The sequence below is a fragment of the Piliocolobus tephrosceles genome, chromosome 1 (assembly GCF_002776525.5).
Source record: "Piliocolobus tephrosceles isolate RC106 chromosome 1, ASM277652v3, whole genome shotgun sequence".
Lineage (NCBI taxonomy): Eukaryota > Metazoa > Chordata > Mammalia > Primates > Cercopithecidae > Piliocolobus > Piliocolobus tephrosceles.
Window position 1 is genome coordinate 181,419,427 of NC_045434.1, and position 23,769 is coordinate 181,443,195.

General features: G+C 46.1%; 1 protein-coding gene and 1 pseudogene across 2 annotated transcripts in view; one reads left to right on the forward strand and one right to left on the reverse strand.

Moving 5' to 3' along the window:
* CTPS1 (CTP synthase 1) overlaps positions 1 to 5,250 on the reverse strand; it is a 32,559-nt gene extending 27,309 nt beyond the window's left edge. The window contains exons 1-3 of one of the 2 annotated variants that reach the window (XM_023221283.3): positions 5,119 to 5,250; positions 1,524 to 1,702; positions 11 to 181 (exon numbers count right to left, since the gene is read on the reverse strand). In XM_023221283.3, the coding sequence (XP_023077051.1) occupies positions 11 to 181; positions 1,524 to 1,689 (337 nt within the window). In that variant the 5' untranslated portion in view covers positions 1,690 to 1,702; positions 5,119 to 5,250. Of the gene's footprint in view, positions 1 to 10; positions 182 to 1,523; positions 1,703 to 4,406; positions 4,900 to 5,118 lie in introns of those variants that run through there. The other variant, XM_023221284.3, reaches the window with a different exon arrangement.
* A 2,126-nt stretch (positions 5,251 to 7,376) lies between these two features.
* LOC116418881 overlaps positions 7,377 to 23,769 on the forward strand; it is a 46,214-nt pseudogene continuing 29,821 nt past the window's right edge.

Sequence of the window (23,769 nt, forward strand, 5' to 3'; positions counted from 1 at the left end):
CCAGTATTACCTTGGACAGTTTTCCCCAAGTAATCTCCTTTCCGTTCCTTGTTAATGACATACTGGTATATCTTTCCAGTGGTCAGATTATTGTCCTTGGTAAGGCGGATGTCAAGGAAACGCTCATAGTTACCCAGGTCAAGGTCTACTTCCCCCCCATCATCCAGCACAAAAACCTCACCTGCAGTGAACAGAGAAACCATTTAGGTTAAGTGAAAAATACCTATACCCTGGCACAACTGCAATTCTGAAATAAAACACTCATAACAACGTGTGCAATTACATGATAGGAAGCACAGAAATTCACTTCTAGAAAACTAAATATGACACACAAAAAGAAAAACTACCAGATATTCTCTAAAAGGTAACTTCATACTTCTAGTCTGTCAACAAACTCATTCTTAAGAAAAGCTATAAAACGGCAAGGGATGGGAGGGAATGAGGGGCTGTGCGTATACAGGACCTTACAGTAGTATATAGCATCTGCTGCCTAGGGAAAAAAGAGCCTTCAGAAAAGTCTCCTAATTAAGCATAATATGGTTTAAAGTGTGATAAAAATATTTGATTCAAAGCCTGGATATATGCATATTAAGTTTGTGCTGATTACAAAAATCAGCTTTTGAGCTCTGCTTTTGTTCTAAACAAATTTGTGAAAACTGCACACATTTCCCCCATTCCTTTGTTGCACATTCATTCCATGAAACTTCACTCTAGAAATTTTGCCCAGAATGATTCATTCCTACCACCACAATAGGAGACAAGCTCAAACACAGGAAAGGAAAAAAATGTCTCATTTTCTCCCTCAGAGAGATAACTCATCCTCTGCTCAAGAATTCTGTATTAAATATCACTCAAGTGTATGGATCTTTTCCTGCTGCTATTTGTTACATGAGGATTTCTGCACTAGTGACACTTAATGCTTATAGATTTTCACCTCAACGCTAGAGAGTAGGAGTATGAATGCAGAATTTTAAAACAAGAGGTATGTTTTAACATCTCTCCCAGTTTTAAGCAATTAATCTTTGAAGTAACAGCCACAGTCACGTCACACAGTTGATAGGTCCTCAATAACAACAAAGAAGTAAAATGCAGTCGGGCATGGTGGCTCACACGTGTAACACCCAGCACTTTGGGATTATAGTGGGAGGACCCAAGACCAGCCTGGGCAACATAGTGGAACCCTACCTCTACAAAACATTTAGAAATTAGCCAGGCCTGGTGATTTACACCTGTAGTTCCAGCTACTCAGGAGGCTGAGGTGAGAGGATTGATTGAGCTAAGGAGATGGAAGCTACAGCGAGCCATGATCATACCACTACACTCCAGCCTGAGGGACACAGTGGGATCCTGCCTCAAAAAAAAAAAAAAGAATTCTTCCTGTCTAGGTGAAAAAAGTATCATTCTGCTATATTAAGGGACCTGTTAGAAGGCAGAAAATAAAAGTTATGCAAACTGCACATAATTCCCAAGTGCTGACATGTTCTTCCACATGCGATTACTATGAAGAAATCCACTGTGCTTACCATGCTCATAAGGAGAGAATGTTCCTGCATCAATGTTAATGTAGGGGTCAATTTTGATTGAAGTTACATGTAAACCACATGACTTGAGTATTGTGCCCACACTGCTGGCAATGATTCCTTTTCCAATTCCTGATATAACACCACCAGTAACCAGAATATACTTCATTTTACTCTTTGACCTGGAAAAGAGAAAAATTACAGATGAAATAAATATATCTCAACAAACCAAACTCATCTGGGTTCAAATACTGGCTCTGCCAATTATTAGCTATGAACCCTCTTGAAGCCTTAGTTTCTCTGTCACAGGACTTCAAAAGGTTGTCTTCAGGTTTAAATAGGATCATAACAAACATTTCTTGGATCACTGAATGGCTTTAGTCAAATATGTGTAGAAAAACAACTGCTACTCTAATAACATAGTTTTTTGTTTAAAGCTTTACCAATTAACCTTCAGAGTCAACGTAATAAAACCAGCTCTAAGCTGGTTGATATAACACTACAACCCAAATGTTTGCTGACATCCCTGCCAGACACTGACATACCAGGCAGGTGCCTCATTGTTTTCCCTACATGGGAAAAAAATTCAAACTTGGATAAGCACTCCAGTTCTCCAGGAAATAAATGTCTTTGGCTAAACTACAATGTATCATCAAGAAAACAGAGCTCCTCTAGGTTATAAAAGATAGACTAAAAGGAAAGAACATCAACACTGAAAAGTGGTTGCAGCTAAACCAAAATTCCTATAATTAAAAGGAGCTCCCTGGCTGGGCACAGTGGCTCATGCCTGTAATCCCAGCACTTTGGGAGGCAGAGGCAGGAGGATCACTTGAGGTCAGGAGTTTGAGACCAGCCTGGCCAATATGGGGAAACCCCATCTCTACCAAAAATACAAAAATTAGCCGGCTGTGAAGGGGCACGCCTGTAGTCCCAGCTACTCAGGAGGCTGAGGCAGGAGAATCGCTTGAACCCAGGAGGCAGAGGTTGCAGTGAGCTGGAATCACGCCACTGTACTCCAGCATGCAAGACAGAATAAGACTACCTCAAAAAAAAAAGTAGTTCTCTTCTATAATTTAACAATAACTTGATCCTTGTCAGAAATCTCTCCCAGGCATGCAATGAAGAGAGACTGTAAATACTGGGGGAGAGGGACATCAGATAAGAAACCAGTCTGAAGCACATGATGGGCAGAGGACTCAAAGAGAGGGGAGATGAGATTAAATCCAAAGAGTGTGCCACAGTGGCAGGGAAAGGAGAGATAAAAAAAGATGTAAGGGCAGCAAAGTCAAGACGCAGGTGAAAACAGCATTGACAAGAGGTGAACAAACCGTGACAGGTTCACCACGGAGGATTTATCACTGGTCCCCAGCTTCAGAGGTCCAGAATCGTCCATTTGGTCAGCAAACCCAAATGTGACCAAAATGAAAAACACAATTGGAAAGTAGCAGAAAATGCTTACTTTGGCATGGTCAGGACATTTTCCTCCTCAGGAACGTTCCATGTGAAGCAAATTATGATAAAAATAAACTAAGGAATAAGAAAACTAGGGAGTTGTGCTTGAAGCATTCCCCCGCCCCACCCCCTCCCCCGAGCAGGAAAGCACACACTTGGCAGGGAAGGAAGAATGCTCGTAAGTCTTCCCGGCTCCAAAGGCTCTTTCCATCCTCTGCTGCATTTCCAAAAGCATGCTCCCTGGTTTCAACAAAATGCATATGGGATTCTCAAAAAGGGTTTTATGGATATAAATCAGAGAAATGCTGATTAAACCAAGTCATTTAACGCAAGAATCCTGGGAGTGTTTAGTAAGTAAACTCGCACTGTCATCACTGCTATACAGTATGCGGTGTCTCCAAGCTTATCTGACCCTAAGTCTCTCACTTTACAGTTCCTTATTGACACATGAAAATCAGATTTAGGTACATTTTACATATGTTCTAACCAGACAAATCTCTGAGACTATACCCTGGTCTCCCTAAGTTTTGGATAATCCCAGAAATTCCTCTGCCACCCTGAGTTACTTCTACAAAAGATTCATCTTATCCAATTACATTTGATTTGTCCCAATTTTACTCTAAGAGGGTAACATCTCTCTTTACATTCTTCAGATTCTCTCTTTAGATTCTTGCAGTCTCAGTGCCTGGCAATAAATATGCCAACGTACACAAAGACCAGGCGGGAGGCTCATTCATTCATCCTTATGGGCTACTGACTTACGTGACAGCTACTGTGCTTGGGGACTACAAACATTAATCAGATTTGGGCCCATATCTCAACTTTCTGGCAGTCCAGTTGGAGAGATGAAGCATAAACAAATAAATGAGTAATTCAGTGATGGTGGAAGCAGACAGAAAACATGTTTAGACTATAAAGGGGGACGAAGACAGCAGAAGCTTTCAGTACCACGGCCATCAGAGGAAGGTAAGAGAAGTCCTGGGGGTAGTGGGCAGATCCAAGCGGCTCCTGTTTTGTAGATATGACTTGCAATGGGCCTTGAAGGACTGACTGCAAGACTCAGAGTACAGGAAAGGGAACAGGGTGAACAGGCAGGTGCGGGGCAGCCACAGAGAACATAGGTAAGGCCAAGAGGCGGAAGGCGGGGAGGGAGGGATATATAGTGGAAGACAAACTGGAAAGGTAGGCAAGGGCCAGATCATGTACAAACTGGCATGCCCAATCTGAACTTAATTAATTCTGAAGGTGACGGAAGGTGCAAGAAGGTTTTCCGGCACAAAAGTAACGTAAATCAAGACACATCAGAAAATTCAACAAAGATTGAGGGGGGAAAATGCTTTTTCTTTCAATGTTATGAGATGAAGTGCCAGCCCCCATCACTCGTGTGCAGACCTCAGTCATGTCACTTGAGCTGCCTGCAACGCGGGTTCTCACCTCGGGAAATGGGGGTGAGAATCTCCACGCCGCCCGCGTCACAGGGCCGCTGAGGATTCGAAACTGCAACGAGTGTGGACAGATGGGCGCTACGCAAACGTGGTGAGGTCTATACACCGCCAGCGCCCCGACTCTCGGCAGTCGGGAAGGGAGGAAGCCGTGGGGCCCAAAGGCCAGCCGCGGGGCCCAAGGGCCGGAGAGCTTGCAGGCCCCCTCGTCCTACCGCGCGGAGCCGCCCCGCCTAGCCCCAGGCGGCTGAGCCCGAGGCCCGAGGCCCGCACCGCCTGAATGGATGCGCGGCTGCCGGGCTTCCTCGCAGACGATGAGCAAGGACCGGGTGGGGGGGCGCTCCACGCCCCTACGGCCTAATTCGTCCGACGAGCCCGGCAGAACTGATTCGGCGCGGCCCAGCGCAGCGGCTCAGGCACCACAACCTCTGAAGCAGCCCTGCGCCCCGCTCGGCCCCTCTCCCCAGCACCGCCCAGCCACGAGGCCCGCGCGCGGGAGCCAGCAGCTCGCCGGCCGGGGCGCCCGCCCCACTCCCGTTAGGCACACAGCCCATTGGGCAGGACGCCGAGTCACCTCGCCCCTGATTGGTAGGAGCGACGTCCGTCACCCCGGCGGCGGGGCTATCAGGTGCCGGGCTCAGCTCGCGCCGCTGACTCCTGCGCGGGAGAACAGTTTCCCCCCGGGATCCCTGGAGTCAGCCTACCTGCGGCCGGCTTCAGATCCTCCCGTCAGCGACAGAGTTGGGCCGGCAACGCGCGCGGAGCCCCGGACAGACAGTGAACAACCCCGACCGCATGCGCCCGGCAGTCTTTCACGGAGGCGGGCTATAGGCTGTGCGCACGCAGAAGGTGGAGGGCGGGGCGGGCCTGGAGGGCGCGGGGCGGGGCGGGGCGGGGCCCGGGGTGCGCAGGCGCGGGGCCGCCGGACCGCCTGGCCGCCTCGGCTGAACTGAGTCGCCGGCGGTTCGAGGCCGGGCGGGTGGCGGCGTGTCTGCTCCTCTGCTTCCGCCCCAGCCTGTGGCCCAGGCTTCCTCTCTTGAAGGGGAGGAGGCTGTCTGGGGACTCACACCTGGCCTATTAGTCGCCTGGCCTCGCGTCCTCCCACAGCGTTCTCCTGGAGTTCTGGGCGTCGCCTTCCATCCAATGGTCTTTCACTGTGGGCTCCTGGCGGTGACGCGCCAGCGCATCTCTGCCTCCGGGCGAGGGACGGCGGCAGCGCCACCCCTGGCCTCCAAGACGGAAGTGCGGAGGGCCGCGCGGCGCTGGCTCCTCGTCGGCCTCCCTCCTCCCCACACCTGCCCCGAAGGCGGCTGCTTTGGATGGACTAGGATCCCAAAAACTACGGTTTCATCTAGCTAGCGCTCCCTAAGCACCGACTGTGCCACGCACTGTGCCGGGCACCGAGGGACCCTCTCTTCGGACTAACGATGTAGGGAGGCACACTGAGCAGCTCATTACACTTCATGGTTGTCATGGGTGCTTGCTGCAGAGATGGCTGGTGCCGGGGCAGTGAGTGCCCAGCTCGGCATTGACCAAGTCCGGTGGGGGTTGGGAATTCAGGCGAGAAGCCCCCTCCTGAAAAAGTGACTTTGAAGCAGAGACCTAAGTAGACTGGCAAAGATGAGAAAAGGAGAGGCGGGGATAAGAAAGTGAGGCATGCTTGAGCCCAAAAGTTCGAGACCAGCTTGGGTAACATAGCGAGACCCTGTTTCGTATAAAAACTATAGTCCGGGCGCAGTGGCTCACACCTGTAATCCCAGCATTTTGGGAGGCCTAGGCGGGTGGATCACAAGGTCAGGAGTTCAAGACCAGCCTCACCAATATGGTGAAACCCTGTCTCTACTAAAAATACAAAAATTAGCTGGGCATGGTGGCGGGCACCTGTAGTCCCAGCTAGTCAGGAGGCTGAGGCAGGAGAACAGCTTGAACCTGGGAGGCGAAGGTTGCAGTGAGATGAGATGGCACCACTGCATTCCAGCTTGGGCGACACAGCGAGACTGTCTCAAAAAAATGAAAATAAAAATAAACAGTAATAATACTTTTTTTAAAAAGTGAGGCAGAAGGAAAAGCCTGTGTGCAAGACCAAAGAGGCTGGCACAGCCAAATTGGAAGGCCAGTCTAGCCAAGTCCGCAAGGGCCAAAAGAAGCGAGATTAACATGAGATCAGGTTGAAGAGTTGGGTAGGACCATACTGTGAAGAGCATTATAGGCCAAGCAAAGGCTTTTCTTTCTCCTAGGGATAGTGGAAAGCCATAGAAACTTTTGAGAGGGTTTTGACCTTCCTTTGAATAGTGAATTTATGTACATTGTTATAATTTTTCCCCAAACACTACACAAGGGTATCCATGAAAAGTAAATCTCTTATTTCTGTACCCCAGTGTTCCTGTTTTGTTCCCTAGAAGCAGTTTGCCACAAGTTCTTAACTATCTTTATTGAAGGAATTAAAAAAAAAAAAAAAAAAAAGATGTGATGGGATCAGATTTGTGTTTCAGGAAAATCATTGAAACAGATGGATTCCCAGAAACCAGGTCAGGAGGCTCCTGTAGAGGCCTCTTTTAGAGGCTTCTGGCTCCTTCCAGATCTGGATCACCAGTGCTTCAACCCTAACAACCTGCCCATGCTGCATTCAGCTCCAAATCTAAAAAATGTTTGGAATGCCAGGCATAGTGACTCTCACTTGTGATCCTGACACTTTGGGACACTGAGGCAGTGCAGGAGGATCTCTTGAGTCCAGGAATTCAAGACCAGCCTAGGCAATATAGTGAGACCCCATCTCTACAAAAAATACAAACATTAGCTGAGCATGGTGGCATGCATCTGTAGTCCTGGCTATTCCAGAGCCTGAGGCGGGAGGATTGCTTGAGCCCAGGAATTCAAGGCCAGAGGGAGCTAGGATCCCACCACTGCACTCTGGCCAGGGCAACAGAGTGAGACTATCTCAGAAAAAAAAAAACAGTTCAAGATGTCTTTGAAGGTACTCTACAGTCACACCTTCTTTCAAGAAGCGTTCGATGTTTATCCAAGTGTCTGGAAAATAATAGATGCTGAGAACGTACTTGCTGAGGTAATAAAGATGCTATGGGAGATGGAAAAATGAGCCATTCACCCAATCACTCCTCTGAATGACCACTTGACATTGTCTTCTTCCTCAAAGCTCTTCCATCTCCCCTGCCCACCATATTCTCCTCAGCTGGTGGTCTTGCTTCCCATTTCACAGGAAAATAGAAACCGTCGAGATTTTTCATATCCACCAACCACTTTCATCTGTGCACACCAGCTCTGCATTGTCTCCTGTTACTGTGGACAAACTGCCCACACTCCCAGAGGTCAACCTCCTCTTTTGCTCCAAGTGCCATATCCATTTGTCAACTCAAAGAATGTCTAGTATGCAAGTGCCGTATCCTTTCATCAACTCAAGAATGTCTAGTACAATGTCCCTTCCTGCGTCCTCAGTGTTTCCCTCTCTAGTAGACTTTTCCACTAGTGTGATGCAAACATGCTGTAATTTGTTCCATCTTAAAACCCCTCTCCTGACTCTGTGCCATTCTCCAGCTTCCCCTCCATTTCTCTGTTTCACTTTTCAGCACAACTCCTAAAAAATGTTGTTTGTACTTGCTGTCTCCAATTTCTTTCCTCTCTTGAACTCATTCCAATCAGGATATTTTGCTCATATAATTTCACTGAAACTGATCTCATCAAAAATTAACCTCCATGTTCTCAAACCTCTTTGTACATCAGCTTTGACTCCAATCTCTAATGTCCGCAGGTCCCAAATAAAGACAACAGTGAGCTGGGCACAGTGGCTCATGCCTGTAATCCCAGCACTTTGGGAGCCCAAGGTGGGCGGATCACAAGGTTAGGAGTTCGAGACCAGTCTCGCCAATATGGTGAAACCCCGTCTACTAAAAATACAAAACTTAGCTAGGTATGGTGGCAGGCGCCTATAGTCCCAGCTACTCAGGAGGCTGAGGCAGGAGAATCACTTGAACCCGGGAGTCAGAGGTTGCCATGAGCCAAGATCGCACCACTGCACTTCGGCCTGGGCGACTAGAGGAGACTCCGTCTCAAAAAAAAAAAAAAAAAAAACAACAGTGTGACTGTATGTGCATGGCATGAATGCGTGTGTGTGTGTGCACGCGCACATGCACATGTGTATGTATTTACATATTTGGGCTGCTTCTCTCCCCCACCATAGGCCCAGTCTCCTTGTGGGCTCCTGGGTGCAGCTATACAGCCCCAGAGCTGCCCCCAAACTGACCACTTCCCTAACAGCATTTGTCACAGCTGATCATTTCCTCCTTAAAACACGCGTGTCCTTTACTTGGCTTCTAGGAAACCACTTGCTGTTCATTTTTTCCTATTTCACAGGTTTCTCCTTCTAGGTCTCCCTACCTAGATCCTCTTCCTTTTCTTCTTCCTGAACTATAAACATTGCCCCAAGTCTCAGTTCTAGGATCCCTCCTTTCTTTTTTTTTTTTCTGAGACGGAGTCTCGCTCTGTCGCCCGGGCTGGAGTGCAGTGGCTGGATCTTAGCTCATTGCAAGCTCCGCCTCCCGGGTTCACGCCATTCTCCTGCCTCAGCCTCCCGAGTAGCTGGGACTACAGGGCCTGGATCCCTCCTTTCTACAGTCATTATCTAGTCATTAAAACCATCTGTCCTGGACGCAGTGGCTTACGTCTGTAATCTCAGCACTTTGGGAGGCTGAGGCAGGCGGATCACAATATCAGGAGTTCGAGACCAGCCTGGCCAACATGGCGAAACCCCGTCTACTAAAAATACAAAAATTAACCAGGCGTGGTGGTGCAGGTCTGTAATCCCAGCTACTCGGGAGGCTGAGGCAGGAGAACCACTTGAACCCTGGAGGCGGAGGTTGCAGTGAGCCGAGATTACGCCATTGCACTCCAGCCTGGGCAACAGAACAAGACTCCATCTAAAAAGAAAAAGAAAACCATCCTTATTCTGACTACTCCCAAATTTATGTTCCCAGGCTGGACGTGTCCTGAACCCCAAGTTCTCTTCCAAACCCAGGTCCTGAGGCGGGCCAGATGCCTTGCCTACACGTGGGCCAACTCTGTGATCCCACTGGTGCTCTAGAGCTCCCGGCGGGATCAGGCTGAGGCAAACTTCCTGAAAAGAACCAGTCTGTATTTTAGGCTTTGTGGACCATATGGTCTCTTGCAGTCACTCAATTCTGCCTTCATAGTGCAAAAGTAGCCATAGATAATATATCGATTAAATGAAAGTGACTTATTTCAATAGAACTATAGCTGTGTTCCCATAATACTTTTTTTTACAGAAATAGAGCTTGGGTCTGAAGGCCAAAATGTGCCAACTCCTCAGCTAAACACAAATCTTTTTCTCACTTCTTCCCCACCCCATTCTCCCCTCGCTCCCTCACAGACTTCACCTGAGGGTATTCCTCAGTCACTCGCTGACTCAAGAACCCACCTCTGGCTTTCTTCCTAGGGAACCCAGGCTAAGACAGGGCGCCTCCCACACGTCCCGTGGCACACCCAGTGCTTCCTCTGAGGCATTTATCACAGCCTGCTGAGATTGCCTGTTCACTTATCTGTCTCCTCCATACCAGATTGGAATCTCTTTGAGGTTACTTAGCCTTTCTGTGTGTCACTTTCCTTATCAGGTACAGTCTTGCTGACCTTTTAGTAGCCAGCATCTAGCATCCGTAACTCCCACTACTACCCTATAATGCAAATGCTGTCATTATTACTATATTACAGACGATGGAGCCGAGACTCAACACATGTAAACACCCTCCTGAGAGCACACGTGAAGGCTCACTTCAGATTGTCTTTCTGTTTCTACCCCTCATTCTGCCCATCATCAAGTCTTGTTTATTGTTTCTTCTCCAGGACTTCCTTCAGTGACTTTCTACTTTTATATGAATACGCAGTCACTATAGTCTGGCATTCTAATGGATTATCTGGGTGAGAAATGGGGCAGAAGGCAGCCTACAGCTAGTGAACTAGTGACAGATTTGTTGTTTTTTTTCCCCAGATTGGGACTATTTACATTTTCTTTAGTTTCTAATAGATATTTAAATGGCACAAGATTCGAGTGGTAAAAAGGAATACATAGTAAAAGCCCTCCTTCCATACCTGTTCCCCAGCCACCCAAGTTTCCTCCCAGAAGCAATCACTATTACCAGTTTCTGGTTTATCCTTCAAGCACACGCTGCATGTGTAGATATGCTTTTTGGCTGTATGTTATTTTAATATAACTGTATGATGTTGGATTTTCATGACTTGAACTGGCTGTAATTATGTTATTTAGTGAATTTGTTGGTTTATGCCCTCACTTTGTTCAAGAAAGGATTTAAAGCCACTTGTGTGTGTGTCTACAAAATGTGAGCAAAAAATGAGGCAAAGGAAAGGAAGAATCGGAATTTTCTATCTAAATGACACTCCATTACCTTCCAGATAAAGTTAAAACCACACTATGATGTATGAGGCCATGCACAAATTGGCCTCAGTTTACCTCTTTAGCCACCTCACCCACCCCATGCTCCAGCCACAACGATTCTTTCAATTCTCTGAATATGCCATGTTTTATTTTCCACATATGGATCATTGCATAGACCTCTGCTGGCTCTCACCTATCCCCCTGCTTCCTGCCTTTTTCTTGCTAACATCACATCACATCTCAACTTGGTCTTCACTTCCCCAAAGTAATTTTTTTGGGCAGCCTCTCTCCCTCATTTGGGGTTAGCACTTCTCTCCCATTCTTTTATTGCTGCTGGGACTTCGCAGAGCATAGCACTTACCGAATTATATTTTAAGGGAGGTGGAGGGGAAGGCGGTGGTTAATGTGTACAAAAAATATATAGTTAGAAAGAATAAGACTTAGTAGATTGGGCGCAACGGCTCATGCCTGTAGTCCCAGCACTTTGGGAGGCCGAGGTGGTTGGATCGATGGAGTCCAGGCATTCAAGACCAGCCCAGGCAACATGGCAAAACCCCATCTCTACAAAAAGTACAAAAAAATTAGCCGAGCCTGGTGGTGCACGCCCGTAGTCCCAACTACTGGGGAGGCTAAGGTGGGAGGATTGCTTGAGCCACAGAGGCAGAGGTTGCAGTGAGCCGAGATTATGTCACAGCACTCCAGCCTGGGTGACAGAGTAAGACCCTGTCTCAAAAAAAAAAAAAAAAAAAAGCAGAAAAAAAAAAAACAAAGACTTTATATTTGATAGCACAACAGGGTGACTATAGTCAGTAATAATTTAGTTATACATTTTAAATAACTAGAAGTGTATAATTGGGCCAGGCGCAGTGGCTCACGCCTATAATCCCAGCACTTTGGGAGGCCGAGGCGGGCAGATCACAAGGTCAGGAGATCAAGACCATCCTGGCTAACACGGTGAAACCCTGTCTCCACTAAAAATACAAAAAATTAGCCCGGCGTGGTGGCGGGTGCCTGTAGTCCCAGCTACTCGGGAGGCTGAGGCAGGAGAATGGTATGAACCACTTTATTCAAGAAAGGATTTAAAGTCACTTGTGTGTGTGTCTATAAAATGTGAGCAAAAAATGAGGCAAAGGAAAGGAAGAATAGGAATTTTCTATCTTAATGACACTCCATTACCTTCAGGATAAAATCAAAACCACACTATGATGTATGAGGCCATGCACAAATTGGGAGGCAGAGCTGGCAGTGAGCTGAGATAGCGCCACTGCACTCCAGCCTGGGCGACACAGCGACACTCTGTCTCAAAAAAAAAAAAAAAAAAAAAAAAAAAACAGAGTATAATTGGATTGCTTGTAACACAAAGAATAAATCCTTAAGGGGATGGCTACCCCATTCTCCATGATGTAACTGTTACACATTGCATGCCTGTATCAAAGTGTCTCATGTACCCCATAAATATATACACCGACTATGTACCCACAATAAATTTTTTAAAAGAACAAATTTTATTTTAATAATCCACTTCCTTGCCCAAATCTCCCACTTGTCCACAAGCTCTGTGAGGTCAGGGATCTGCTTATCTGATTTTCTGTGACATGTCCAGTGCCTAGCTGCTTGTGGCACACAATAGTCATTTGTTCCACACATAAATGAGTCCAGAAATTCAATTAGATCACAAACGCTTTCTAGAGGAGAGTCACAAATTTGACTTTTAACGTCCTAGGAGCCAAAGTGAAGATGATCAATGTGACCGTACAATTGCTCAGGAGGAATACCACTTCCTCAAATAACCCTTCATGGACCCCAGGTCTCTTTCCCGACTCCAAGTTCTCACTAATTTTCCTAGCAGCATTTATCAAGATTGTAACAATTGATGGAGTAATCAGATAGTTGTTTCCTGTCTTCCCCACCAGTCTGTATTTCATTTACGAGTGTATCCCCAGCAGCTCTCATATGGCCTGCTTGTAGTAGATGCTCAGTAAATGTTTATTGAATTAATTAAAAGCACCATTATTTCTGCTACTGAGCTCAGAAATCAATTCCTCCTGTGAGTCTTCATGGAGAGGATATGTGATATACAACATAAGGATGAAAAGTCTCAATAGCATTTATACAGCGGACATACAGGCAAGGGTCACAGGCCTGTTCCTTAAAATGACTTCCTTTTTTTTGGGCGAGGGGAGATGTAGTTTCACTCTTGTTGCCAAGGCTGGAGTGCAATGGCATGATCCCGGCTCATGGTAACCTTCACCTCCCAGGCAGAGTTCAAGCGATTCTCCTGCCTCAGCCTCCAGAGTAGCTGGGATTACAGGCACCCACCACCACGACCAGCTACTTTTTTTTTTATTTTTAGTAGAGACATGGTTTCACCATGTTGGCCAGGCTAGTCTCAAACTCCTGACTTCAGGTGATCCACCAATCTTGGCCTACCAAAGCTGGGATTACAAGCATGAGCCACCACGCCCAGCCTAAGATGATTTTCAATAAAGGCTGGTGAAGTGTCACAAAAACAAGTGTGATTTTGTTCTTCTCCAACCTGAGTGCTGGGGAGATTTGAGGGGCAGTGAATTAAATACTACACTCTGAGAGATACATGCAATGAAGCTATTCTGAACATCAGATTAAATTCAGAGGCTGTCAACAAGCAGATGAGCTTGGGGGTAAAATTCATCTTCTCCTCAGAACTAATTGATGTCCTTCATAGGGAACATGATGCAATGTCAGAATAATCTGACAGAGACATCTGTTTCATATAGGGCCTATAATAGTGTATATTACTATTATATATGAACATACAGTATAATTATACAGGAGTACCTCAATAGCACATTCAGGGGAAAATGTAGTAAAAGAGAAAGAAATGGTCGGGTGCAATGGCTCACGCCTGTAATCCCAACACTTTTGGGAGACTGAGGCGGGCAGATCACCTGAGGTCGGGTGAGACCAGCCTGATCAACATGGAGAAACCCCGTCTCTACTAAAAATACAAAATTAGCCAGGCATGAGGGCACATGCCTGTAATCCCAGCTACTCGGGAAGTTGAGGCAGGAGAATAGCCTGAACCTGGGAGGCAGAGGTTGCCGTGAGCCGAGATTGTACCATTGCACTCCAGCCTAGGCAACAAGAGCAAAACTCCGTCCGAAAAAAAAAAAAAAAACAAGAAAGAAAAAGTCACTTTTTAAAATATGCTGTCAAACATAAGAAGGAATTCTTAGTTGAAAAATAGACCATAGTTAACATCACCATACAACCCATATTTGGTGAGCTAGTTCTGATTTCTCGGAATGTAGTTAGTATTAATAAAATATGTGTACATATGTAACTGTGATTTTGTTATTGTACCCCTATGAGACTTACTGAAAATGAATGGACCAGGCACATTTACAGTGACTGTAATCCCAGCACTTTGAGAGACCTAAGTGGGAGGATTGCTTGAGCCCAGGAGTTTGAGACCAGCCTGGACAACACAGTGAGACTTCATTTCTTCAAAAACATTTTTAAAAAGATTAGCCAGGCCTGGTAGCAAGTGTCTATAGTCCCAGCCACTTGTGAGACTGAGGTGGGGAATCACTTGAGCCCTGCAGTGAGCCATGATCACGCTACTGCACTCTGGCCTGGGTGACAGAGCAAGATGAAAAAAAAAAAAAAAAAAGAAAGAAGGAGAGAGAGAGAGAGAAAAGAAAGAAGAAAAGAAAGAATAAGGAAATGAATACTTTTTAAATCGTATATTCTGACTTTGGGGTTCAAAAACACATGGCAGACAAGACTTGTTCCAGCAACCCCATCTGTGGGAACCCCTCCAAGCCTCTCTGGCTAGTTAGGTACCCCTCACCTGATCTCTAGAACCGCGTCTTTTGTTTTCTTTTTTGAGACGGAGTCTCATTCTGTAGCCAGTCTGGAGTGCAATGGCGCGATCTCAGCTCACTGCAATCTTCACCTCATGGGTTCAAGTGATTCCATGCCCGGCTAATTTTTTGTATTTTTAGTAGACACGGAATTTCACCATGTTGGCCAGAATAGTCTCGATCTCCTGACCTCATGATCCGCATGCCTCGGCCTCCCAAAATGCTGGGATTACAGGCATGAGCCACCACGCCCGGCCCAGAACTGTCTCTTTATTCCTTTGCCACAAGATTTAAAACATACTATTGAGATGATCTGCACTTGCCACTTTCTAGATCAAAAGAAAGAACTGCCCCTTTTCAGCCTCAGTCGCCCCAGGAAGGGGTGGTAAAACCTCCGTAAAACTTCCATAAGCCCCGGGAGAACCACCTCAAACATACAATCAACATAAAAACTGCACTCATTATGCAAACAGAGCTTCAAGCTTCAACTACCCACTTCCAACCAGACTGTGGTTGGAAAATCTTCAGAAAGATTTTCATCCAGCAAGCACTTAATGGAGCCATAATATGTGCATAAAACTCAATAGTTATAATTTCAAAATCTAGGGCCAACCACAATATGTTTTTAAAACTCGATAGTTGTAATTTCAAATTCTGGGTCTCCAGACATCTGTATCCAAGGTCTATCTAAGAGATACATTGCTGCCTCCCAGAGCAACAACTCATCCCCCGTCATGAATATGATGATCACGTGAAAAATACCTTTTAAATCTGTGGAAAAATATGGACTCAAAGGGTATCCAACAACCCCCAAGTTTATATAATTAGCACCTTGATTCCTGTTGTACATAATGAGAGGTTTTTTGTTTTTTTTTTTTGAGATGGAGTCTCGCTCTGTCGCCCGGGCTGGAGTGCAGTGGCGCCATCTCTGCTCCCTACAAGCTCCACCTCCCGGGTTCACGCCATTCTCCTGCCTCAGCTTCCCAAGTAGCTGGGACTACAGGCGCCTGCACCACGCCTGGCTAATTTTTTGTGTTTTTAGTAGAGACGGGGTTTCACCATGTTCGCCAGGATGGTCTCGATCTTCTGACCTCGTGATCCGCCCGCCTTGGACTCCCAAAGTGCTGGGATTACAGGCGTGAGCCACCGCGCCGGGCCCATAATCAGAGTTTTTTAAATGACCCAACCTTTTAAAATAATTGCATTCAATATGTATTTAATCTGAACTCAAGAGGATATGAAAAAAAAACCCACCCATCTGTTTGCAGATTTAAAGACCTGGAAAGACTAACAAGCATGATGTAATAGAGATGATGATGTTCTGGAGAAAGAGGTTTAGGAAAGATTTATGTTGTAGTTTTGCCATTTAAATAATGTTATATTTTGTACACTTTTTTGAAGTATAACAGACATATGATAAGTGTAAAATCATAAGTGTACAACATGATGAATTTTTATATATTTAGCCACACTCATGTAACCAGTACCCAGACCAAGAAACAGAACATTACCCACACCCCAGATGCTCCTACTAGTTCCTCTTCCAATTACCACTTCCCCAAGCATAACCACTACCTTGACCTTGAATAACATAGATTAGTTTTCTCAAGGCTCTTTTTACAGCTAAACTTAGAATAGTATGGTCATCTATTAAAGTTCTGAGAGTCTTTTTTTTGGTGGGGGGGAAGAAAGGGGATGGAGTCTCACTCTGTCACCTAGGCTGGAGTGCAGTGGCGCGATCCTGGCTCACTGCAACCTCTGCCTCCCGGGTTCAAGTGATTCTTCTGCCTCAGGCTCCCGAGTAGCCGGGACTACAGGTGCACACCACCAGGCCCAGCTCATTTTTGTATTTTTAGTAGAGACAGAGTTTCACTATATTGGCCAGGCTCCTGACCTTGTGATCCGCCTGCCTCTGCCTTCCAAAATGCTGGGATTACAGTTGTGAGTCACTGCACCCGGCTGAGAATCATTGTTTAAGAATAGTAAAATTCACAACATTTTACTTGGCTCCTTTAAGTTGTACATGTTTCCTCTCTCCCTCCTGCATGCCAGATCCTCTTCCTTTTTAGGTAAACATTATCTTCCTCTGATTCTCATTATGCAAACAAAGCAAAGGAGTCTGCAGAACGGGTATCTTTTTTGTCGATTCATTTACCAAACATTTATTGGCATCGCTCATATTCCAGGCATTGTCGCAGACACCAGGGTTACAAAGACAGTTACAATACTGAGAAGGGAGCAGTACAGTAGTAGGGGAGGTGGTGGGGTGCTTTAGGACTCATAGGAGGGGTACCTAACACAGCCACAGCACCAGGAAAAGCTTCCCAGAGAATTGCCTCTAAGGATCGGCAGGCATCAGTATAGGGAAGAAGGGAGACCAGGCTGGCAGGGTAGGGGCTTGGAGGGGCACAATAGAGGGAGGGGTGATCATGTGCTGAGTCACAGAGGCAGGAGGCTCAGTCTGTTTAGGAAACTGCAAACAGACTGCACCTAGTGACTCACACTTGTAATCCAAGCACTTTGGGAGGCTGAGGTAAGAGGATCACTTGAGGCCTAGAGTTCAAGACTAGCCTGGACAACACAGCAAGACCCTGTCTCTGCAAAAACATTAAAAATTAGCCAGGCGTGGTGGTGCACGCCTGTAGTCTCAGGTACTTGGGAAGCTCATGCAGAAAGATGGCTTGAGCCCAAGAGTTTGTAGTTATAGTGAGCTATGATCACACCACAGCACTACAAGCTAGGCAACAGAGCGAGGCTCTGAAAAAGAGCAACTCTCTAAAGAAATTTAAATATATATATATTTTTGAGACAGAGTCTTGCTCTTGTTGCCCAGGCTAGAGTGCAATGGTACGATCTCGGCTCACCGCGATCTCGGCTAACTGCAACCTCCACCTCCCAGGTTCGAGGAATTCTCCTGCCCAGCCTCCCGAGTAGCTAGGATTACAGACATGCACCATCATGCCCGGCTAATTTTGTATTTTTACTAGAGACAGGGTTTCTCCTTGTTGGTCAGGGTGGTCTTGAACTCCTGACCTCATGTGATCTGCCTGCCTCAGCCTCCCAAAGTGCTGGGATTACCGGCGTGAGCCGCTGCTCCCAGCCTTACATTTTTTTAGATTTAAAAACTTAAGGGGCCAGGCGCGGGGGCTCAAGCCTGTAATCCCAGCACTTTGGGAGGCCGAGACGGGTCCATCCTGGCTAACATGGTGAAACCCCGTCTCTACTAAAAAAATACAAAAAACTAGCCGGGCGAGGTGGCGGGCGCCTGTAGTCCCAGCTACTCAGGAGGTTGAGGCAGGAGAATGGCATAAACCTGGGAGGCGGAGCTTGCAGTGAGCTGAGATCCGGCCACTGCGCTCCAGCCTGGGCAACAGAGCGAGACTCCGTCTCAAAAAAAAAAAAAAGAAAAAAAGTTAAAAGAAAACCAATAACTGTAAACAGCCTATTGCATACGAAGGAAGACAGAGTGTTATGAAGACTTCTGGGTTAAGATGGTAGACTGAACAAACATTGAATTTCCCTACCCTCTGAAACCTCACTAAAACTATAGCAATGTTTTTTAAAAACAGATCTCTAACAATAAATAAATAAATAGCCAAAACCCCAGCCAGCAGTGGAGAAAACTGAGGACCACTTTGATTTATATGGCTGGGATGAAGGATTAATAACAGGAATTAGACTTTGCGCACCTGAGGAGGTGATGGTCTGGAGTTGGAAGGTGGGGGATCAAAGATGGGGCGAGTCACAATCCTGAAGAACTACCATGGTGGATACGTTGGAGCTTGCTGAGAAATATAAGAAGCCAGGTGCGTTCAGTCACTGAAAGGGGGAGCTTGTGGAGAGGTCTTTGGGAAGCAGTAAACCTTGTGTAGCTACCTCTTCAGTAAGTCCAAGTCTCTGGTGGTGGGCCTGGGGCCATTGTGGTCAGCAGGCCCAGAATTGGGGAAGAGGTGCTGAACATGGGGCAGAGGAAAGCAAGGACAAGCTGGAGCCTGCCAAGCACCTCTGCATCTGTCTGTCACCAAATTTCCCCTTCAGGGAACAATGGCTGTTCCTTCACTTCCACCTCCCCATTCTCATCCCAGTTCCTCTGTGGGCCAGATCCCACTATGTAAGGAGGGAGCTTCTGACAAATACAGGTCCTGCTTAACCAAGTGGAAAATAAAACTTGGACCAACACAAGCAACAAGACAGAAGCAGCTCAGGGCCTGCCACCAAGGAGCAACCATACCAGACCCAGACTCTGCTCACACGTGGACACTTGGGCAAGAGAGAAATAATTTCTACCTTACTTAAGCTACTGCAAGTCTGGGTCTCCGTTTCTTCAGCTGAATGCATATCCCAGCTAAAACACCATCCACATTTCCACTTGTAATTGTCAAGTTAAATTTCCAGTCCCTCCAGGTTGTAGATCTGCTACTTGCCTTTCATTCTCTGGCAGCTTCTGGGCTTCCCATTCTGGTGGGCAGTCCCACACCCACAGCCAGTGATAGACCAAGCCTTGCTACTGCTCACTCTCAGGGGCTGCTGCAGCCCTCACCTAGGTCTTTCTTCCAGGCAGAAGAGAAACTGCCACCCCTTGTGCCTTCCCTCAGGGTGCTGTCCTCATCCGCGTGGTCAAGGCTGGGTTCCTGCCATGTCTGCATTCACATCTCCACAGGAATGAGGAAAGGAAGCAGAGGAAGGACAATTTCCTTTGAAGCAAGTAACGGAGAAGTTTTCCACTCCCTTTCTGTCACATTTAGGCAGAGGGCCACATCTTAGCCGCAGGGGAGGCCATGAAATGTAGTCCCTAGCAGGGCGATCACCTCCCGAGGTCAAGTCTGTCGGTATGGAAGGAGTGGGGAATAGATTTACCAACACAGCTAGAAGTCCACAGCAGCCTGACCCCACCTCAGGCCTAGAGGACAATCACTCTTTTCTGCTTGCCACAGCCCACTTCTGATAATAGTTCCTCCCCATCCCAGATTCCATGTAGGATCTAGCCATAGATTTTTCTCCCAAAACATAAAAGTCAAATTAGCTGGTGTAGCAGAGGCTGTCATCTCCTTGCCCGTGTCCTCAGTCCTCCAGGGCACATCACCCTGTCCAAGTCCATTCCTGAAATCTTCACCTCTGGCTTTCTGTGGCTGCCAGAGCCTGCTGTTCCCACAGGACAGGCCTGATGAGCTAGGGAATGAACATCCCTCCCCAAGCCCAATTCACTTCTGTTCATCTCCACCAACCCAAATGCAGGCCCACCTGTTCCTGACTCTGTGCCAGGCACCCAGGAGACAAACTAAACCTCAGCTCCCTTGAGCACATGCCGTATGCCAAATGCAGTCCTGGATGCTTTACCTACGTCCATCGTTTAAGTCTCTTGATAGCCCTTTAAGGCTGTTTCTCTCCTCTCCATTTCATGGATGAGGAAACTGAGGCTTAGGAAGGATAAACGCCTTCCCAAATCCCCGGCTTATAATCAGCATAGATGGGGTTTGAACCTCCATCTATCTGTCTGTATCCAAAACTGCTGCTTTTTTCAGCTAATGACAGATGCTACTTGCCCCCAGAGCCTCTAGTCTGGGAACTGGGAAATAACTAACAATACATGCCAAATGCAACAACAAAAATACTCAAAACTAGATAGATGATGGTTTCTTTTGCCTTCTGCTGGCCGGATGCATTCTAGTGATGAGCTACAGAGACAGGCCCTCATCCCAGGACTACTTAACATTTGGGTTGTGACCTGAGAGGGAAATAAAATTCTGTTTTGTTTTTTGTTTTTTGAGACGGAGTGTCGCTCTGTCACCCAGGCTGGAGTGCAGTGGCATGATCTTGCCTCACTACAACCTCCACCTCCTGGGTTCAAGCGATTCTCCTGCCTCAGCCTCTGGCGTGAGACACCACGCCTGGCTGCCCGGCTAAATTTTTTTTTTTTTTTTGTATTTTAAGTAACGACAGGGTTTCACCACGTTGGTCGGGTTGGTCTCAAACTCCTGACCTCAAGTGATCCACCCACTTCAGCCTCTAAAAGTGCTGGGATTACAGGCGTGAGCCACTGCACCTGGACATAAATTCTGTATTTTTAAGCCACCATTAGTCTGAATCTTTTTACAGCAATCAAACTATTTTAACTCAGCACTTTCCAACATTTTTCACACCATGGGATGTGTGGAAAATGGTAGTGTTTATACAACACATTAGGATAAATTCAAGATTTGGTAATGTCTATAAAAAATTTGGCAAATGCTGGGCATGGTGGCTCACGCTTGTAATCCCAGCACTTTGGGAGGCAGAGGCGGGCAGACCACAAAGTCAGGAGTTTGAGACCAGCCTGGCCAATATGGTGAAACCTTGTCTCTACTGAAAATACAAACATTAGCCAGGTGTGGTGGCATGCGCCTGTAGTCCCAGCTAGTCGGGAGGCTGAGGCAGGAGAATTGCTTGAACCTGGGAGGCAGAGGTTGCAGTGAGCCGAGATCATGCCACTGTACTCCAGCCTGGAAGACAGAGTGAGACTCCGTCTCAAAAAATAAAAATAAAATAATAAAAATAAAAAAAGACTTGGTGAAAAAGACTAATTACATTTTCTGTCTTTTTTATTTTTATTTTTTTAGAAGCAATCTTTCTCTCTTCACCAGGCTGGAGTACAGTGGCATGATCTCGGCTCACTGCAACCTCTGCCTCCCAGGTTCAAGCAATTCTCCTGCCTCAGCCTCCCGACTAGCTGGGACTACAGGCGCATGCCACCACATCCAGCTAATTTTTGTATTTTTAGTAGAGACGGGATTTCACCATGTTGACCAGGCTGGTCTTGATCTCTTGACCTCATGATCTGTCTGCTTCAGCCTCCCAAAGTGCTGGGATTACAGGCATGAGCCACTGCGCCCGGCCTCTGTCTTTATATTTTTAAGAGGCTGGGTTCCTTATTTTGGCCAGACTCGTCTCAAACTCCTAGCCTCAAGCAGTTCTCCCACCTTGTCCTCCCAAAGTGCTGGGACTACAGGCATGAGCCACCACGCCTTGCGTTCTTCATAGTATGTAACCATGAAAAGAAATAAAGTATAAAGCATTTAAGAAGAGAGTAAACATTTAATTAGAATAAAACTTCCAAATAACATCTTTTCAAGTTTTATATGAGAAATCAGCTTTCTTCCATGAACGTGCTTTTTTTATATTAGATTTTTTTAACTTGAAATGGCTACAAAATTCCTGATTTTGTTTTTCTAATTATGCTCTATTCAAATTCATGATTATCACCATCAACAAGAAACTCTGCACAAGTAGGTGCTGCAAAGGACAGTGATATCTACCATCTTCTTCAGTCAAAAACTCCTTTCTTGGCTGGGCACAGTGACTCACACCTGTAATCCCAGCACTTTGGGAGGCCGAGGGGGGCAGATTACCTGAGGTCAAGAGTTCCAGATCAGCCTGACCAACATGGAGAAACCGAGAAACCCTGTCTCTACTAAAAATACAAAATTAGCCAGGCATGGTGGCATATACCTGTAATCCCAACTACTCGGGAGGCTAAGGCAAGAGAATCACTTGAGCCTGGGAGGTAGAGGTTGCAGTGAGCCTAGATGGCGCCATTGCACTCCAGCCTGGGCAATAAGAGTGAAACTCTGTCTCAAAAAACAAACAAACAAACAAACAAAACTCCTTTCTTGTCCTTAATAAAGTTAGGATCCTCTGAATTGTACTTTAACCATGTAATTATTCTCTAAATCTCATAGCTCTGCTTTTTCTTTTCTCTTTTTTTCTTTTCTTTTTTTTTTTTTTTGAGATGGTTTCTCACCCTGTCTCCCAAGCCGGAGTACAGTGGCGTGATCTAAGCTCACTGCAACCTCCATCTCCTGGGTTCAAGCGATTCTCCTGCCTCGGCCTCCTGAGTAGCAGGGGTTACAGGCACACACCACAATGCCCAGATAATTTTTGTATTTTCAGTAGAGACAGGGTTTTGTCATGTTGGCCAATCTGGTCTCGAACTCCTGACCTTAGATTATCCATCTGCCTTGGCCTCCCAAAGTGCTGAGAGCAACAAGATGTAATGTCAAAGTTTCTTGTAATAATATAAAGAGTTTTAGAATACAATAGTATTTTTCCATGTCAAGTATTTTCAAATCATGATTTTTTTTCAACCATATGCAGATATTGCTCTAGTAGCCTTAATAATTTTTATTTAGGATTCAAATAATAACTTCAGCTTGGTTCACTGGTAAGCCATTTGTAATTTCACTTTTGCAAAAGTGAATTTTTTTCTTTAAATCCATAAATGCTGTTGGCACGTATTAATATTGTGTGAGGAGCTCAGAAAAGCTGTTATACTCGTGGGTTCAATTTATTACAATGAATGGATACAGATTAAAATTTTAAAGGGGATGGGCTCGCGCCTGTAATCCCAGCACTTTGGGAGGCCAAGGTGTAGCAGGACAAGCCACAGACAAAACCCCTCAGGCACCAAGTTAAAGAAGGAAGGGCTTTATTCAGCCAGGAGCTTCAGCAAGACTCACATCTCCAACAACCGAGCTCCCCAAGTGAGCAATTCCTGTCCCTTTTAAGGGCTCACAACTCTAAGGGGGTCCATGTGAGAGGGTCGTGATTGATTGAGCAAGCAGGGGATACATGACTAGGGGCTGCACACACCAGTAATTAGAACAGAACAGAACAGGACAGGGATTTTCACAGTGCTTTTCTATACAATGTCTGTAATCTATAGATAACATAACAGATTAGGTCAGGGGTCGATCTTTAACTACCAGGCCCAGGGTGTGGTGCCAGGCTGTCTGCTTGTGGATTTCATTTCTGCCTTTTAGTTTTTACTTCTTTCCTTGGAGGCAGAAATTGGGCATAAGACGATATGAGAGGTGGTCTCCTCCCTTATTCCCCCACTTTGAGAATCTCACTCAGCAGTGGGAGTTCTCACATTCATTCTCACTACCCATGTCTTCTTGCCGGACAGATCGATAGTGATTCATGTAGTACCCCTCAGCTGAAGCATTTTGGTGAACTAAGGTAGCAATGAAGCTTTTTATCATTTGAAGAAGTACAGGTAGAAAACAAGGGAGCAGTAAGCAGGTTTCTATTACTATTATAACTCCTATTATAAG